The sequence below is a fragment of the Euleptes europaea genome, chromosome 17 (assembly GCF_029931775.1).
Source record: "Euleptes europaea isolate rEulEur1 chromosome 17, rEulEur1.hap1, whole genome shotgun sequence".
In the NCBI taxonomy this organism is placed as follows: domain Eukaryota; kingdom Metazoa; phylum Chordata; class Lepidosauria; order Squamata; family Sphaerodactylidae; genus Euleptes; species Euleptes europaea.
Genome location: NC_079328.1, coordinates 12769325 through 12784044, shown reverse-complemented (window position 1 = coordinate 12784044; position 14720 = coordinate 12769325). Strand labels below are relative to the sequence as shown.

Here is a 14720-nt window from a genome sequence, read left to right as displayed (position 1 = left end):
GAGTGAGGAATCAAACCCAGTTCTCCAGATTAGAGTCCACCGCTCTTAACCGCTACACCATGCTGGCTCCCATGCTGTGTGCGTAGTGCTGGGAAGTGTAATTCCTGATACTGACCATGCAATCCTAACAACATTTTCCTGGAAGTAAGCCCCATTCAAGAGACCTGCTTAGGACTGCTCTGTTAGTCATTCAGCCCTTGAACTCCATGGCCCCCACAGCAATACGTCAGACTCCAGGTCTGCCACCACCATGGCGGCCATGTTCCCTTGTCGCTCCTGTTCCTCTGCAGATGCCAACCTCCTTTTACCCTGCTTGGCATTTCCTTTAGGCTCCCTGACATTCCCCCATGTCCGCCCCTCACTCCGTGAATGATAGAGTATCTGTGACACTCAGCTTGACCTGCTTCAGCCTGATTGGGGGCAGGATGGCCTGCCCTAATCCAGCCTCTTTCCTTCATGTTTTTAGTGTAGAGCTCCCACTGCCAAGTGCAGGAAAGCTGTAGCTAAAAAGCTTCCCATCTGGAGGCAGCAAAAGGAACGATGGCTCCGTTCTTATTTTTAAATGGTTTCTTGATGAGCAGCTACTATAATTCCCCTCATCAATGCCTCTGGCAGAACATGAGGCTAAGAACCCTCCCCTGTGGTTCATCCCCTGCAACTGATGGCCAGTGGTATACTGCCCCTGAACTTGGGAGTTCCACAACTATCACAGCAAAGTGCAGTTTTTTTTAAATCTGCTTAAGCTTGTGACAGTGAATCCGCACATTAATCATGCATTGTGTAGAAACGTATTTGCTTTTATCTGAACTGAACTGGATATCAGCATTTCATCTGGCAAGGCTAACAAAGGATGAATGAGGAAACGCTGCTCTCTTCACGATTCTTTATTCATCATTTTATAAGCTTTCCCTCCTGTGTTTCCTTAGATACCATTTTGTTTACTAAAAAACTTGTTTATGTGGCCTCCACTATGTATATGTGTGTATAGAGATATATACTGGCATTGTGATACTTGCTATTTTATTAGCGGATTGCAGTCCTTTCTTAGTCATTCCTATTTTTGACTTTGCCATCCAGTTTGGATATGATTTGAACTCACCCCCTCACCCCGGAAGAGTCTCTTCCCTGTAATAGTTCTCTCTCTTCAGGGCAACAAGTTACAAAACTGTGTGGCTTTGAAGGTTCTGATAGCACATGAACACATGAAAGCTGCCTTATACTGAATCAGACCCTTGAGCCATCAAAGTCAGTACTGTCTACTCAGACAGGCAGCGGCTCTCCAGGGTCTCAGGCTGAGGTCTTTCACGTCACCTACTTGCCTAGCCCCTTTAACTGGATAAGCCGGGGATTGAACCTGGGGCCTTCTGCATGCAAAGCAGATGCTCCACCACTGAGCCACGGCACCAGGTCAGTCTATATACTGACCCTCTGGCAGGCCCTGGAAACAAACTAGCTGACTGCAGTTCTATTAGCAGCTGTCTTTCCTTTAGATTCCACCTATTCCTTACTCACTTTCCAGGCAAGGCTGAATCTCAAAGTGCCTGTCTTGGCTTTTGAAGCACAGTATAAGAGGGAGCATCCTACGAATTCTGCAGACCTGGAATCTTGTGAAGACAAAGGAGTATCAACGTTTCTTGTCTAAAATCCTATCTGTGCAAAAACCACCAACTTACACATATATCATAACCTACCCAGAGTTTGTGGGTCTGCATGAACTAAAAACCTTAAATACATACTTATGTGCCACCAAGAGCCAGCATGGTGTAGTGGTTAAGAGCGGCGGACTCTAATCTGGAGAACCGGGTTCGATTCCCCACTCTTTCACATGAAGCCTGCTGGGTGAGCTTGGGCTAGTCACAGTTCTCTCCAAACTCTCTCAGCCCCACCTATCTCACAAGGTGTCTGTTGTGAGGAGCGGACGGGAAGGTGATTGTAAGCTGTATTGAGACTCCTTGAAGGGAGTATTAAAAAGGTATAAAAACCAACTCTTCTTCTTCTTCAAGTAACAATCAACTTCTGGCTACCCCAGCAAGGGGCTTTCAAGGCAAGTGAAAAGCAGAGATGGTTTCCCATTGCCTTCCTCTGCAGAGCCTTCCTTGGTGGTCAGACATCCAACTACTGACCCTGCTTAACTTCTCAATTCAAATTATATTGGGCCTAGACCAAGGGTTGGGAACTTCAGGCCTGGGGGCCGTATAAGGCCCGCAAATTCATTTGGTCTGGCCCTTCGTGGGTCCTGGCAGATCTCTAGCTCAGAAGGATGCTGCCCTGCCTGAATCTCTTGGGCCCAGCTGGGGCAGCAGAGCTCAAAAGAGAGTCACTCTATGTGGCATACACTCAGAGCTGTCTCCAGTCATGCCTCTTGGCTAAATGTTTGACCAAATATAGCAGGCTAATTTTTAAGTTGATAATTCTGTATGGCCCACGAATGATGTTATAAATATCCAAATGGCCCTTGGTGGAAAAAAGGTTCCCCACCCCTGGCCTAGACCATGTTGTCTTCCCTCCGAAAACCTTAAGCACATAAACAACTTATGTGAGGTTGCTGTTCACCCCACAATGTCACCAGTACTGGGTCCCACTCTAGTGGAAAGTCTTTAGCCAGCGTGGTATAGTGGCTAAGAGTGGTGGTTTGCAGTGGATTCCAATCTGGAGAACTAGGTTTGATTCCCCACTCCTCCACATGAGCTCCGGATGCTAATTTGGTGAACCGGGTTGGTCTCCCCACTCCTACACATGACGCCAGCTGGGTGACCTTGGGCTAGTCACACTCTCTCAGCCCCACCTACCTCACAGGGTGTCTGTTGTGGGAAGGGGAAGAGAAGGTGATTGTAAGGCAGTTTGATTCTTCCTTAAGTGGTGGAGAAATGGGCATATAAAAACCAACTCTTCTTCTTCTTCTTCTTTATCCCTTGGAATGTTTCCTGTATTGGGACCAGATGAGAAAGCCCAAGCTAGCTCAACAGCCTTCCTTGGATTAGACGACCATCCAGTAGTAGGCTGAACATGCTTTCCACCCACAGCCTGCCTTGGCCCAAATACGTGCAGCAATAACTTCACCCGTTGAGAATACAAAACATTCAAGGCATTCAAGGTCCATCATTGTGCAATAAAGTCACCCAGCAGGGATGGCAGGAGGAGAGTAAATTTCCTCTTCCCTGAACTACAAGATGAAGTAGTTTAATATTGCTCACATTTGAGGCTGCAAATGCACTGAGTAACTGTGCCTCAAAAGAATGCTCAGGAAAGTACCAGCTCAACCGCTGTTGAGGGGTTCTCAAGCCAGGCCCTCCAAACCCACCCCTGGACCACACGGCTTTGGCAACGGGGCTGCTAGCTACCGAGAACATGGCCAAAAGAAGCTGTTCTGGACTATTAAAGAGCAATTTTATTTGTATAAATCAAACAGCATGAAAACAAACTTCTACTTGTTGAGGGGGGGAGAGAGAATCCTTCATGCACTGCATGTCTTGTTCCAAAGGATATAAGCAATAATTCAAACAAAAATAGTGGCAATTTTTCTTTCTGTGGATTCTGGCAGACTTGTCAACATGCATATAGACCAAATGATATATTTCAAGAAAGATTATTCTTGCCTGTGCATTATCTTAAATAGACCTGTCAGACTGAGCTGTTCAAGAAAGAACTTGCTGCCCACAGAGGCCGGCCTTGAGAAAGACGAGTGTGGAGTCAAAGACGTCTAGCACTGAAATGCCTACCACAAGCACAAGCCAATACGCACTGTGCAACTCAGCAGCTGGGCCTGTCCCGAGTTGGTATTCATCCTCTTGGAACAGGCTAGAGGATTAGAGCCTCCCCAAATCAAAGCTATGCCAGTCTACACTTGGTCTTATAGAGAGGCTAGTGGGCAGGATTCCTCCTCTCCCAGCAGCCAGGACGCTATGCAAAGTACCTGAGAGATGCCTGCTGCCAGCGTGCCAGCAGGCTCAGGTTAGTGCCGCCCTCCTTTCTCTCCCCAGCACTTCACCCTGCCCTGCTGCCTTCCAGATGGTCTCTGCCACCTTTGCCTCAGGCAAAAGACTGGATGCAGCAGCTCCAGTGTAGTCCTGCAGAGGGAACTTGGAGTCCCAGACAGATCTCACGGGCTTGGCAACCGTCGCCGCTTCCCCTGCAGCCAATCCAGTGGCAGCTGAATATCCTGAGAGGTATGGAGGAAATGCAGTACCAAGACCCAGATGCCCATAGCTGAAGGGGTCGGAGAGGAAGATGCAGGAAAGGGGAAGAATTGTGCACTCCCTGGAGGAGCAAAGAAAGGGCCGCCACAGAGCTGAGGACAAGACTTCCTGCTGGTCAGTCCTGTCCCTTTCAGACAAGTGCTTCTCCATGGGGGAGCCTTTCTTTCCCCGGTGTTTTGCTTTTTTCAGTGCTGAATCTAAAGGTGGAGTGTTCGTGTTCAGAATCTCTTTTGCCTTTAAAATTAGCCAAGCTTGGAGAGGCAGAACAAGAGAAGTATGGCCTATTTAGCCATTTTAAAAGAGCCAGAATTGCCACCTCCCACGGAAACTGTACCAATATCCACCCACATGAAGTTGCTAGCAGACGAAAAGAGAGCACGGGCTTCTGCCTGGATATGGCCGATTGCAGGGCAAAGGCAGCCATTCCATCTGAAGTTCTCAGGGTATCACTTCAGAGCCTGAAGAACTGCCCCCTTGCCAGCTCTGCCCCTTCAAAAACCATGTGTGTGCGCCAGATTTCCACAACAGCTCAGAAGAAAACAACAGAATGTTATACGGGAGGCAAAATCTGGCTTCCAGAGAATCTTGTCTTTCATTTAAAAAAGAGAGAGAGAGAGAGAGAGAGAGAGAGCAAATATCCAGCTAAACAACATGCTTGGAAGTGTGGCAAGGAATGGCCTTTGATCTCTTGCAAACTAGAGATTGCCAGTGATTAGGAGGGGGATTCATTGCCTAGCACAGCCCTGCCCTTCCCCAGGAAGTGCAAAACCAGAATGGATTATACAAAATAAAGCCAACAGCTGAATGAATTATGCAGAAGTAAGAGTAATGAGCAAATCCTCATCATTTGCACAAATCACCGAGTTTACCTTTCCTTGACGCAGAATTTCATTTTGATTTTTGAGCACAGAGAGACCAAAGCCCAGACTCCCCAGGCCACTGAGGATCTGCTCAGAAGATCTGACAGCCCCACCTTAAGCAGATGTACTCTTACATCCACCTAGTGGGCTGGCTCTCGGGGAGACAGGGCTGTCTAGTTTCTGTCTTGGCCCAGACTCCCAGATTTGAAGAAGGAGTGCAACAGGCAATGGTTGTGGCAGTGCTACTGTGAAGGGGGAAATGATTAAAACACTCTTCTGCTGTTTTCTCCCAAAGTAAGTCACTAAGCTCTGTTTTTAACAAAACATTTTCAGAACATCGTAATTTTCAATCACAATGCTAATGTCAATGGGGAAAGGCTTCCTGTCCACGCATTATGGTGCTTTGTTTTGCATTCAAATGAGTCTGATAAAAAAACCCATCAGGCAATGTTTTTATCTTTTGTAGAAATGGGGAATAAAAGGATTTGGTTTTGCATGCTGGGCCCTACCATCGCCAGTAATAAAATTATTCATGTTTTCTAAAGATCTTCTTGCTGAGGAAGCACAAAACTGTGTTTTTTATCTCCCATATTTTCTTGGCTTTTTGTGATATTCCACATCACAGCCGTTCTGATGTGCTAAAAAGAAACACGCAGAGGTGCGCTTGGAGCATTCACAAGCCCAATAAGAAAAAAAAGAAACCACAAACATTAACAAAGTGGAGCTCTTTCTGAAAGTCTTAGGGAAGGGTACAGGACATGGCTGTGTTGACTCCTCCGCCCCCAGGAGACCTGTTTTTTTTCGTGACATAAGACCAGTGCTTCATGTAACACTGGACAGACAATATCAAACTGTCAGTCATGCAGCAGCTTCCGCCCAGAGTGAACACCAGCCTTGCCGAAGGAAAGAAGAACATTTTCATCTGCGTTCTTTTGATTGTCTTTCATTTCTTCTCTCCGCCCAGGAGCTATCAGTCACTGTCCACCTTATCTCCAGTTTCGTTGCGCTAGCAGACAGTGTCTGGACAGGACAGTAACCCCTCAGTCTACCAAGCTGTACAGCTTGTACAGAAAGTCCTTGGCCACTGGTTCCAGGCAGGACAATGCAGTTGTCGAAGGTCAGAAATTAGACCCTGGCTTCACCAGGACCATGGGCAGCCTCTGGGTGGCCTCCTCGCCCCCTACTGGTCAAAAGCAAGCATTATTTTAGGTTATTGTTAATAACTTTGTTGTCGTGTATATCGCAATAGGTGGTCATTTTCTTCCTCTTCCCGAAAGTGGAGAAGCTGTTCTTGGCCTCCTGATCCAGAAAAGGAGGTTCATCCTTGGTGGCAGGCATGGTTGGGGTCCCTGGAATATACACATTATGTTGATAATCCAGGGGTGAGGCGTGCTGCGTGTATAGGGGGGCATAGGGAGGGGTCCAGATGCTGTTGGGGGGGCCAGATGTCTTCTGGAGCTCTGCAAAAAGCAAGACATTGTCTAATGAAAGAACGAATGCCTGGGAAGTAGCAGAAGATTTGGCATATCGCCCTTTTCATCTACTTTATGTGTTAATTTATTTGTACCCTGCTTTTTGGCCAAACAAAAAGGGACCAAAACACAACACCAAAATTAAGTTTTGATATCAAGCATTTCTTGGGAAGTGGTTTTCAAAGGCCTAGTTTACAAGAAATCCCCAACAAATGCCCCATTCATCTCCATGACTGTGGAATTCAGCTCGCCTTTAAAATGTCTCAGAATGCAAATTAAATAAATGTTTTCAGGCCTGTGATGTGCGGGAGGGGGGAGGCATACACACTATGAACTATCCCAGTCCCATCCCTACACATTGGCACCCCATAACTCAGTTCTGCCTTTTTTTTTTTTTTTTTTTTTTTGCCGTCAAGTCAAAGCTGACTTATGGTGACACCATAGGGTTTTTAAGGCAAGAGACTTTTGGGGGTGGTTTGCCATTGCCAGCCTCCGAGTCATGACCCTGGTATTCCTTGGAGGTCTCCCATCTGAACACTAGCCAAGGTCAACCCTGCTTAGCTTCTGAGATCTGACTAGATCAGGCTAACCTGGGCTGTCCAGGTCAGGGCCAGTTCTGCCTTGTCTTAACCATTATTTTATAGGAAGAATGCGAAACTGGAAGTTCAAGAAGCACAACGGCCAAAGGCCTTGCTCCTGAGATCCCCAACAGTCCACAACTCACCAGCCACCGGAGTGACCAAAGTGCGCAGCCTGTCGTGTTCTTTCTGGACTCCTCGCCGGACTCCCCCGATATCTTCCAGGCTTCGCGAGCTAAAAATGCAGAGCAAAGAAACAGAAGTATCCTCAGTTAGGAGCTCAGCTCCACGGGCTCAGCAATCCCTGCCCTGTGATGAAATGATCCAGCCCAACCCCGAGTACCTTTTCAGGGCTACTGCTGAGTCTTCGATGGCAGCCGGTCTGTGTTGGGCTGTTTTGCCTGCAAAGAAGGGGAGAGAAGAATGGGACGGCCATTTCCATGACACTCAAACACCGCTGGGAGCCTTTACGGTTTTCAATCGGCTGTTTGCCATGGTAATGGCAGATTTTAATGCTTCGCTGGAAGGGTATCGAGCAGGAGGTCTACGAGGTCTCTCCAGAGCCCCACTCCAGGCAAATGACTGAACTAATTTCAGGGCCGGGATGACCTCAGTCCAGCTAAAAGACCGTGGCCAATGGTTACTGCTGCATAATACAGCAGCCTCCCCACCCGCACCTCAGCCATTCCCTGGATTTCAGGCATTGTGACTAGAATAAAAGAGTTGTTCAGCACCGTAGCGCAGGAGAGCAGAGGGGAATGTGGATGTGACAGCTGGGGTGGGGTGGGGGAGCAGAATGGTGCCGGGGCAGATAGAACTGGGGGGGGGGGATATTTTGCAAATGATCAGGAGGCCTGGTGGGAGAGGGGGGGCTAGTGGCAGCACGGGGTGTTTTGGGGATGGAAACTGAGTCAGGAAAGATATTTTAACTAGCAAGATTAGGGGAGAGTAGAACGGGACAAGAGGGGCTTGGTGGTCAGGGGTATTGAGGCTTTGGTGGGGGCAAAGATCAGAGCCAGCATGGTGTAGTGCTTACGAGCAATGGTTTGGAGTGGTGGACTCTAATCTGAAGAATTGGGTTTGATTCCCCACTCCTCCACAGGAGCAGCGGACTCGAATCTGGACAACCAGATGAAGCCAGCTGGATGACCTTCGGCTAGTCACAGCTCTCTTCCAGCTCTCTCAGCCTCACCTACCTCACAGGGTGTCTGTTGTGGGAAGGGGAAGGGAAGGTGATTGTAAGGCAGTTTGATTATCCTTTAAATGATAAAGTCAGCATATAAAAACCAACTCTTCTTCTTTGTCTTCTTCTTCATATAGTGGCCAACCAGTCACCCTGGAGGGCCAAACGAACAAGGCCTGGAGACCCCTAATGTGGCCTCCTAGTCACTTCTAAAAAGAGAGGCTGTGGAGACAATCTGTTCAACTGACTTATTCCCACATGCAAGTCATCTCCTGATGCTGCAAAGAGCAAACTGGCCCCAAGAAGGGCCAGTTCCATGTGACATACGAGAGGGGTCCTTTTTTCCTTGGTAAACACTTTTTGCAAGTTCCTAAGGGCGCCGAGGAACTGTGGTTTCCACCCACGGGTCCAGTTGGCATCTCTTGACTCCTCTGCCATCAAGACAAATGGCAGAGGCATGCATGACCTGGCGCTCTGTATGCGAGCACTGTCCATGGTGCTCTGTCTGCAACGGCCCATTTTTCAAGGCAAGCAACCACTGCAATGTTGCAGTCCTCCAGGCAGAAGGGTACCACGCCCCACCGGGACCCGTACATCTTTCTGACCCACACCCGGGATGCTGCACTCCTGGCTAATTGGGCACTGTGGATGACAGGGACAGGACAGGCTGCCAGGCACTGAGCCCCATCTTTCCTTCCTTCTGGAGCAGGAAGGGAGGGGCCATGGCTCAGTGGTAGAGCCTCTGCTTGACATGCAGAAGGTCCCAGGCTCAATCTCCAGCATCTCCAGTTAAAAGGAACTAGGCAAATAGGTGATGTGAAAGACCCCTGCCTGAGACCCTGGAGAGCCACTGCCGGTCTGAGTAGGCAAGACTGACTTTGATGGACCAAGGGTCTGATTCAGTATAAGGCAGCTTCATGTGAGCAAGGTGAAGAAGGGGGTCTGCAGATTAGCAGCAGGACTTTGCTGGCATCCCCAGTTCTGGGCTGCAAAAGATCTCTGTTGGCCGGGGGCCTGCTCAAGGTGTTTGGTCAGACCAAGCATGGTGCCCCTCTGCCCTCCTGGCCCTGAGCTGCTGCCAGCCAGCTCCAAGCCAAGCACAGTGGTGGGGGGAACAGGCTCCTCCCAAGCCACCAACCACCTGGAGCCAACCAGACCCTGGCAGTGCCTCCCTGCTTGACTGGAGACCCAGAGCTCTTGGCCAGTCACTGCCAGGGACAGCTCTGCGCTGGGGGGAATGATGGTCCAACTCAGAATTGGGCCATTTCACGGGCATGGGGGGCTCTGGTCCACTAACTGCCTCTCCTGCCAGCCCCAGAGCATAAGAACATAAGAAAGGCCCTGCTGGATCAGACAGAGGACCATCAAGTCCAGCAGTCTGGTCATACAGTGGCCAACCAGGTGCCTCTAGGAAGCCCACAAGCAAGACGGCTGCAGCAGCGTTATCCTGCCTGTGCTCCACAGCACCTGATATAATGGGCCTGCTGTTCTGATCTTGGAGAGAATAGGTATGCATCACAACTAGTATCCATTTTGACTAGTAGCCATGGATAGCCCTCTCCTCCATTAACATGTCCACTCCCCTCTTCAAGGCTTCCAAGTTGGCAGAGCAGGCTTCGGAATACTGGCCCCTGGTCTGTCTTCCCAGGCGCGCTTTCGCCTGCCCGGATTTGGAAATCTGGGCATCAGACCCGCTGGCTTGTGAAACGGATGCGCCGCCGGCCCTGGCTCCCTTTGCAAACCCCCAATTATTGCCCCATGGTGAGGCAGTCTGCCTTCAGCCGCCCACCTGCTCGGCATGGGGGTCACGTCCGGAGGGGAAAGCCTGTTGGCATGGCAGGCAGGCAGGCCTGCTCAGGGCCTGGCCCGTCTCTGCAGGCGCCCTGGGGGAAAGGTCGGAGAGCTGCGGGGGGCTTCTCCTAGTCCTGCCGGGTGCCTCCCACCCCACCCCACCCCTGCTTTCTCCCCGGGAGATCCTCTTCCTTTCTCCCAGCTCCGAGGTGGGAGTTTCCCCAGCGACTTCGCCATGGCTGCGTGGAGACCCGCGTGGGTGGGTGCGCAGTCAAGCGCCGGCTCTTGCGCGCCTCTCCAAAGGGTTGTTGGTGTGTTTTTTGGGATTTGCCGTCCTTGGCGTCGTCGAAAGAGCCTTGCTTTCATGGCCAGAATGAGGCGCCGCTCATTTCTCTGCTTAACCGCCGCTGACACCCAAATCTCTTTCGATCTGTCACGTCCTTTCCGCCGCCTCCCTGAAGAAGCCAAGCCAGGCGATCCTTCGGATCCGGCCCCAGAGAGCCTCCCCCATCCCCACCCCCCGCCTTTGCCCCCCCCCGCCTCACTCCCACGCACTTTCCCTACTGCCCCCCAGCAGATCCCAGGCGGGGTCCTCTCAGGCCCAAGGAGGCGCTTGTGGCCTGAAGGACCCCCGGGGAAGCCCTGCCGCCCGAGCCTCACCGAAAGCGGACGGGCCCCGCCGTGCTCCTGCGCAGCTCCGCTCCCCCGGGGGCAGGGGCATTTGCTCCGGAGGCTCCCCCGGGGACAGGGGCCCCTCCGTCCACCCCGCTTCCCGGGGAGCGTCTCCAGACGGGCTTTTCGCGGCACTCCGAGCGCACGTCTGGAAAAGCCCCGGCAGTGTTTGGGTTGGGGAGTCCCCCGGAGTTCCTGGCGCGGAACGGGGGGCGGCCGGGCCGGGCTCCTCCGGGCCAGCGGAGAGGGCGGGCGGGCAGGCAGGCAGGGAGGGAGGGAGGCCGTCCCGTCAACCGCGGAGGACCGCAGAAGCCTTTCCGTCGGGCGGAGGCGGGGGGAGGCAGCAGGCCGAGCCGGAGAGGAGCCGTCGGGGCCCGGGAACCGGCCTCTCCGCCGGCAGAGGCGCTCCCCTTCCCGGCCTTGCCGCTCCCCGGCGTCGGAGCGCCCGTCGCCAGCCCGGCTAATTGGGAACCAGCCTGACGTTTTCCGTACCATTACCTCCACCGGCAAGGAGGCGGGCGGGGCCGCGGGGGGGGGCGCCTGTCGGTTACTCCTGTCGGCGCTGCCGCTTGATCAAAGGGCCGGATAATGAGCTGGGGGAAGGGGCTCCGGCATGAAAGGCTCCGGATTGATGGGGCGGCGGGCGAGGCGGGGGGGGGCTTCGCAGGCTCCTCTCCGCGCCTCCGCCCCGCCCGCGCCCCAGAGCTTACCTGGCTGGAGGTGTGCAGAGCGTTCTTGCCCCCTCGGGCCGGGCCCCCCTTGTCGGGGCCCTTCTCGTTGTTGCGGGGCGGGTCCGGGCCGTAGGGCTTCAGGAACATGAAGTCGCTCTTGGCCGACTCCGGGGTGAGGCAGACTTTGTAGCAGTAGCCCGGGGGGCCGGCCAGGGCCGCCCCGTCGCCGGCGCCCTGCGGGGGGGCGGCGTTGTTGGGGTTCTTGAAGAGGTCCGAGGGGGCGGGCGCGCGGGGGGCGGGGGGGCGGCGGCAGCAGGAGCAGGAGCAGCAGCAGCAGCCCCGGCAGGCGGCGGCGGCGGCGGCGGGGAGGGAGCAGCCGTAGCCGCGCAGGGTGAGGCGGTCCTTGTGGCACTTGAGGGCCGTCAGGACGAGGATGGCCACCAGGAAGGTGAAGGAGACGGAGCCCAGCGAGACGATCAGGTAGAGGGTGAGGGGCGCGGCGGCGGGGGGCTCGGGCCCCAGCGGCAGCTCGCGGAAGCCGGGCAGCACCTGGGGCGCGCCGTCCACCAGCGAGAGCAGCAGCGACACGGAGGCGGAGAGCGGCGGCTGCCCGCCGTCGCGCACCTGGACCACCAGCCGCTGCCGCGGGGCGTCCTTCTCCCCGAAGGCGCGCACGGTGCGGATCTCGCCGGTGTAGAGGGCCACGCTGAAGAGGCCGGCCTCGCTGGCCTGCGCCACCTGGTAGGAGAGGCGCGCGTTGGGGCCGGCGTCGGCGTCCACGGCCGACACCTTGCCCACCAGGTAGCCCGGCTCGGCCGAGCGGGGCACCGCCTCGACGGCCAGCGAGCCGTTGCGCGGCAGCGGCGCCAGGATGACGGGCGCGTTGTCGTTCTGGTCCAGCACGAAGACGTGCACCGTCACGTTGCTGCTGAGCGGCGGGAAGCCACACCGTCACGTTGCTGCTGAGCGGCGGGAAGCCGGCGTCCTGCGCCACCACCCGCACCGGGAAGTCGCGGATCTGCTCGTAGTCCAGCGAGCGCAGCGCGTACATGTGGCCGCTGTCGGAGTTGATGGAGACGTAGGTGGCCACGGGCATGCCCTGGATGTGCCCCTCGGCCAGGGAGTAGGACAGGTAGGCGTTCTGCTGGGCGTCGGGGTCCAGGGCGCTGACGGAGCAGATGGAGGCGCCGGGCGCGTTGTTCTCCAGCACGTAGACGCTGTAGGAGGGCTGCGCGAAGCGGGGCGCGTTGTCGTTCACGTCGGAGACCTGGACGCGCAGGGTCCGCCGGGTGGCCAGGGCCGGCGAGCCCCGGTCCCGCGCCGTGACGCTGAGGTTGTACTCGGCCACCGCCTCCCGGTCCAGCGCCTGGGTGGTCACCAGGGTGTAGTCGTTGTGGAAGGAGGGCTGGAGGCGGAAGGGCACGTCGGGGGGGATCTCGCAGCTCACCCGCCCGTTGTCGCCCGAGTCGCGGTCCAGGACGCTGATGACGGCGATGACGGTGCCGGCGGGCGCGTCCTCCAGCACGGGCGCGGAGACGGAGGTGAGGCTCACCTCGGGCGCGTTGTCGTTCACGTCCAGCAGGTGCACCAGCACGCGGCAGTGGACGGCCACGGCCGAGGGCCCGCGGTCCTTGGCCTGGACGTAGAGCTCGTGCAGGCTGGCGCGCTCGTAGTCCAGCTGGCCCTTGAGGCGCACCTGCCCGCTGCGGGGCTCCACCACGAAGAGCTCCCGCACCCGCGGCGGCGCGTGGCCGCTGAACGAGTACTCCACCTCGCCGTTGGCGCCCTCGTCGGGGTCGGTGGCGTTGAGCCGCACCACCAGCGCGCCTTTGGGCGCGTCCTCGGGCAGGCTGACGCTGTACGAGGGCCGCTCGAAGACGGGCACGTTGTCGTTGGCGTCCAGCACGGTGACCACCACGCGGGCCGTGCCCGAGCGCTCGGGGACGCCGCCGTCGAGGGCGGTGAGCAGCAGGCGGTGGCCGCGCTGCTGCTCGCGGTCCAGGCCCCGCTCCAGCACCAGCTCGGCGAACTTGCTGCCGTCGCTGCGGCTCTGCACCTCCAGCGAGAAGAAGGCGTTGGGGCTGAGGCGGTAGGCGCGCAGCGCGTTGGAGCCCACGTCCGGGTCGTGGGCGCTCTCCAGCGGGAAGCGGGCCCCCGGCAGCGCCGACTCGGCCACCTCCAGCACGTACTCGGGCCAGGGGAAGCGCGGCGCGTTGTCGTTCACGTCCAGCACCTCCACCTCCACGCGGTGCAGCTCCAGCGGCGCCTCGATGACCAGCTGCAGGTGGAGCAGGCAGGGGGACCCCCCGACGCCGTCGCCCCCCGCCTCGCACACCGCCTCGCGGTCGATCTTCTCGTTGACGAAGAGGATCCCGTTCTCCAGGTTGACCTCCAGGTGCTGCCGGCCCCCTGCCCGGGCGGCGATGCGGAAGCGGCGGGCGGACAGGCGGGACACGTCCAGCCCCAGGTCCTCGGCCAGGTTGGCCACGAAGGCGCCGTGCTCCAGCTCCTCCGGCACGGCGTAGCGCAGCTGCCCGCCCGCCGGCGCCGCGCACCAGCACAGCAGCAGCAGCAGCGCCGGCCGCCACCCCCCGCCGCCAGGCAGCAGCGGCAGCGGCGGGCGGCGGGCAGCGGCGGCCGGCCGGCCGTCTCGGGCGGCGGAAGGCATCAGTGGCGGCGACGCGGAGCCCCGCTGCCGCAGCTGCCGCCCGGCCGCCTCCTCTTCCTCGCCGGCTTCCCACCCCTTCGGGCGGGCGGGCGGGAGGAGGCGCCGCCGAGGGAGGCGCCCCGTGCCATTTCAGCACCGCATTGGTGGACAGCGCCGTCGAGCCCCAGCTCGGAGGCGAGCGAGGCAGCCAGACCGCGCGGGGGACTGGATGGGGGGGGGGGCGTTAACCCCTTCGCGGCTGGGGCGGGCGGGCTACAGGCGGGCGGCGGGGGGTGCGAGAGGCAGGCAGCCCAGGCAGCCAGCGGGAGGCGCGGCGTGCAATCCTACGCCCGGGAGACCGCGATCATTCCCAGGCAGCGAAAGCTCCGCGCTCCCCCTCCGCGCTCCCCCAGCGAGGAAATGGGCTGTGACGGACCCGGCCAGCCGCAGCCTCCGTGGGGCTGGAAACCCCCCCCCCGCCGCCGTCTCAGCCCCGGGAAAGAAAGTTCCCTCCGTTTGGGGAGGCGGAGGGGCGCCCCCACCCGGCCGGCGCCGGCTATCCGCGCTAGCTGGTGGGCCGTCCTGTGTCGTCCCCCCCCCTCTCCCTCCCTCCCTCCCGGCCCGGGGAGATTAAAGAGCCCCCGACACGT

General features: G+C 56.7%; 1 protein-coding gene across 1 annotated transcript; it reads right to left on the bottom strand.

Moving 5' to 3' along the window:
• Positions 1 to 6198: 6198 nt before the first annotated feature.
• Positions 6199 to 14091, bottom strand: LOC130488651 (protocadherin-10-like). The gene is given in 6 exon segments (XM_056862292.1): positions 6199 to 6516; positions 7253 to 7341; positions 7450 to 7462; positions 7465 to 7507; positions 11463 to 12369; positions 12404 to 14091. Coding segments are annotated over 6 exon segments (3000 nt in total). The 3' UTR covers positions 6199 to 6256.
• Positions 14092 to 14720: the final 629 nt, after the last annotated feature.